The following is a 4,342-nucleotide window of genomic DNA, read 5'->3' on the forward strand; positions in this document are numbered from 1 at the left end:
TCATTCCCTTAGAAATGTTTACTTCTGCCTTCAAAGACAATTAAATAACAGTCCAATTGCATGTGTAATTGTCAGGCTTGGTACATCAGAGTCTGTAGAAATGGTTTCTTGAAAAAGAAGAACTGTCTGCTATTCACTTATGTGAGATGAATATCTGCTATAAGAAGTGGTGTCAAGCATGAACGTCAAGTGGAATTGTACACTAAGAATTAATGAGTCACAAATGAGCCAACAAATGAAGAGAAGAGGAATCTATGGCAGTACTTCTTTTAATAAACACAAAACAATGGACATAATCTACACTGGAGAACACATTGTGCAATGCAAGACAAAGAACTGAATAAACTGAGTGCTATATATAAACAGGCAAACAAAGGGAGCTAAATGAAACACAGGTGAACTTAATTAGTGACTAACAGACTATCATGGTTAACTTGTAGCTCAACATGAGTTCCTAAAAGAGCAGCCAAAAGTGTGATTGCAAAGGAACATTCTCTCAACCCCAGGTCAGGACTGCACACAGATTAAGTGTTGTAGTATTTTTGTGACTGCAATATTCAGGCTCCACACGGATTGAAGACAACTTTTCAGCTATACGGTGATGCACCTTTGCTGTTTTAGGCTTGTGTTTTTTTTCTCCATTCCATTTTCTCCATCAACTGACTTGATTTAGTAGGTTACAACAAAAAAAAAGTTAAAGCAAAAGTATAGATATTGTCTTTTATTTTACCTGTCCTTGTGAAGAAGTACACTTTAGCATGCTTTAAAGAAGAGTGCATATTATTGAAATTAAACCTATAAAAAAATATATACTTAAGTGCAAGAATGTAATGTAGTTTTCAGACTTAATTGCATGTTTATGCATATTTTAAATGTAAATTAAGCAGTCCTTTGTTTGACTGAAGTACATCTTTATTTGTAATCCATTTCATAATTACTTGTATTGTCTTTGAAATATGGTTAAAGTGCACTGCTGAATGTACTGATATTTACTGTGCATTTATGGTCAACTAAAATATATTTTAATACAATTTATATTTCATCTTATGTAATGCATTTAAAAATATACATGCAATGAAACATGAACTTTATATTTAATATTGAATAGCAAGTCTACTTAAAAACATAATGTACTTTTAAAGTAAAACTCTTAGTTTGACATTACTTTTTTTTTCTTCTTTTTTTTGTGTACATGTACTTAATGTCTCTCCTGCCAGCAGAAGCGCTATGATAGCCACCAGAGGGCACTTCTCCCTAGACCTTTTCCATTTCCATAAACCTTTGCCTGCATTACATCCACCTGTATGTCATTGGTTTGTTCATGTTTGTGTGTATATATCATAAGCACTTTGGCTGGCAGGTGTGACACTTTAGTGGCTTTTTATAATTCATCAATGTTATTATCTGCAAGTGGACCTACAGGGTTTTTTATTATTATTATTATTGTATTTTCAAGATACTACAGGTACACATCCAATGCCAATAAGTGCTTTTTTTTTCACAAGGGTACATAGCAATGCAAAAATTATAGAGTTTTCCAGACAGCAACATGGTGTCGGCCCAGATCCAGCCCACATCTGGTACACATGGATTACACACGGCCCAGATGTGGGCCGACACTATGTTGCTGTCTGGGATATGGTTTTCCGTTGCAAACTAATCTGGTTGTGCTATTTTACCTAATGCAACTTCCATTCTCAAAGCTCCCTGCAACAAAGCATTGACCTTTTATCAAAAAATATTACATTCTTAAACCAAACGGCATGATTTCACTGAATCCACTCTTCATTGTAGGCTTTAAAGATCAACATGGAGAAAATCATCCTAATATTCCCTCTGATATTGCTGGTGCTGCATATACAAGGAGGAGAGTTCTCCAAAGATCCAGTTTGTTTGCCTGCCGAAGCTCCACAGCCGGAAGTCGTGGAGTTCGACAACACAATCTATGCCACTTGTGAAGTAACTCCCAGCCCCAATTTGCCACGTAACCAGCCAAAGATCTTTGGGCAAATCCTCTTCAAGCAGCTCTTCCCCAATGGAGATTTAGAAGTGAAAATCAACCTCCGTGGTTTGCCTGCCAACGATCATCAAGAGCGTGCCATGCACGTCCATCGGTATGGAGACCTGAGTCAAGGCAGCATCACTGTTGGTCCTCATTACAATCCAAACGGCGTTGACCACCCTCCTGGAGACCTGGGCAACTTTGCTTCCAAGCAAGGAGTTATAAGGCAGTCCCTGACGCTTCCAGACGCCAAGCTCTTTGGGCCTTATTCCATTCTGGGACGTGCGGTGGTGGTTCATGAGAAGGAGGATGATCCGGGAATGGATTCAGATGAGGAGAGTGCTGGACAGATAATTGCTTTGGGTGTGATTGGTATTACTACTCCAAGTCTGTGGCAGAAGACTGAAGTGCCCCCCAAGGAAAAATGTGGAGGTAGATTCAAATAGGATAATCATGATTTTCCTTGTGTATTCTTTGTATGTGTCCTACATTAAAGTATATTTCATAAAATGAACATTCCCATGTTTGTTTTTGTTTTGTTTTTTCTCTTGGTCTTTTCAGAGGCTTTTTGGCCATAGCTTCCAATAGTAAATGCACTCTTAAAAATAAATGTAGGGTGAATGCAGGTAAAGTGGGCCGTTTAGTTTGATTTACTGTGCTCAATGGGTTAACACTTTAAGAGCATGACAATGGCCTTTAATTAAAGATCCACTATTTCTTTAAATGATCAAATGGTTTTGGTTGATGCAATATGACACTGGAGGGTGTGGCTACATCTCAGGGGAGGACACCCTTATTGTTGAAGGTAGACATAACCTCTGACATAAGATTTTATTAAATATGATAAAACGTATAATTTAAGGTAACAGATTGTTTTGGCTTTATAGTGGTTCTTAATAAAGTTATTTTCCAGCTAAAGTTAGTTTCGATTGATTCGCTTCCGTAGCAACGATCATTTGTTATTAAATTAGGGGCCGCCAAGACGACACCATTCTCTCTACACAGACTATAAACGAGAACCTGTGAGAAACGCTGATGGCGTTCACATGCGCATTAAGAATTGGTTCTATAGTTATGTGCGTTTCAATATATGTGCGCAGGTTTGGAATTCCCTACAAACCAAGCCTAAATAAAGTACTGGTCTTTCCTTTATACATTTTGATACAGTATTTTATTTTAGCACTTCGGGGTAGGTACGCAAAATGAATTTCTCGCCAACGCTTTAACTGTAGAGTGGTAAAGTTGGCACTTCAGCACTGCGTTGTCATCGGGTCCAGGCGAAGGTCCTTCGTCAGATCTGGATACGGCCTGGATCCGGCAGGCTGTGGGAAAACCTCGGGATAAACAAAGACACTAAAATTAGCGTAGATGCCATTCTTCTTATGATGTAACGAGTAGATCAGGATTTATGGGAAGTGTTCCCGGTTCCGGCTGACCAAATCTATGCAGCCTAACATTGAATTATAGAAGTCTATAATGTATTATGTGAATGCTAGGTCAAAAAGATGTGTCTTTAATCTAGCTTTGAACTGACAGAGTGTGTGTGTCTGCTTCCCGGACAATGTTAGGAAGACTGTTCCAAAGTTTTGGTGCTAAATAGGAAAAGGATCTACCGCCAGCAGTCGATTTTGATATTCTAGGTATTATTAACTGGCCGGAATTTTGAGATCGCAATAGACGTGAAGGACTATAATGCGTTAAGAGCTCGCTCAAGTACTGCGGAGCTAAACCATTTAGTGCTTTGCACTATGTACGATGTTTAATAGGCAGCCAATGCAGTGTTGACAGAACCGGGCTAATATGGTCATACTTCCTGGTTCTGGTAATTCAATTCAATTCAATTCAAATTTATTTGTATAGCGCTTTTCACAATACATATTGTCTCAAAGCAGCTTTACAGAAAGTGTATTTCAAAAAAATGTACATAGAAAAATACAGTTAGTTAATCATGCATTAATTTAGGGCATAACATATCGCCGGCGTCGAGTCGTCGCCGGTAAGAACTCGAGCTGCTGCGTTTTGAACTAGCTGTAGTTTGTTTATTAAGCGTGCAGGGCAACCGTTTTTGGTACGTATCCTAGAGACAAAGACAAATTAATGATATTAAGAAGAGGATCTATGACCTCTGGGAGCATCTCTCCACGTAGCTTAGTCGGAATAGGGTCTAACATACGTGTTGTCGATTTAGATGAATTAACGAGTTTGCAAAATTCTTCCTCTCCTATAGCAATAAATGAATCAAATTTTTCCTCAGGGAGACTACAATGCACTGCCTGATTCGATACTGTAGTAGACGATTGCATAGTTATAATTTTGTCCCTGATATTATCACTCTTATAA

The 4,342-nt window shown here is 38.3% G+C and overlaps 1 protein-coding gene across 1 annotated transcript; it reads left to right on the forward strand.

Annotated features, from left to right (window-relative positions):
- The first annotated feature begins 235 nt into the window (after positions 1 to 235).
- Positions 236 to 2,516, forward strand: LOC309500226 (extracellular superoxide dismutase [Cu-Zn]-like). The gene is made up of 2 exons (XM_082171796.1): positions 236 to 598; positions 1,795 to 2,516. The coding sequence occupies exon 2, from the start codon at positions 1,810 to 1,812 to the stop codon at positions 2,446 to 2,448; it is 639 nt and encodes a 212-aa protein (XP_082027922.1). The 5' UTR covers positions 236 to 598; positions 1,795 to 1,809; the 3' UTR covers positions 2,449 to 2,516.
- The last annotated feature ends 1,826 nt before the right edge of the window (positions 2,517 to 4,342 follow it).

Source organism: Leuciscus leuciscus, assembly GCF_965113295.1.
Source record: "Leuciscus leuciscus genome assembly, chromosome: 6".
NCBI lineage: Eukaryota > Metazoa > Chordata > Actinopteri > Cypriniformes > Leuciscidae > Leuciscus > Leuciscus leuciscus.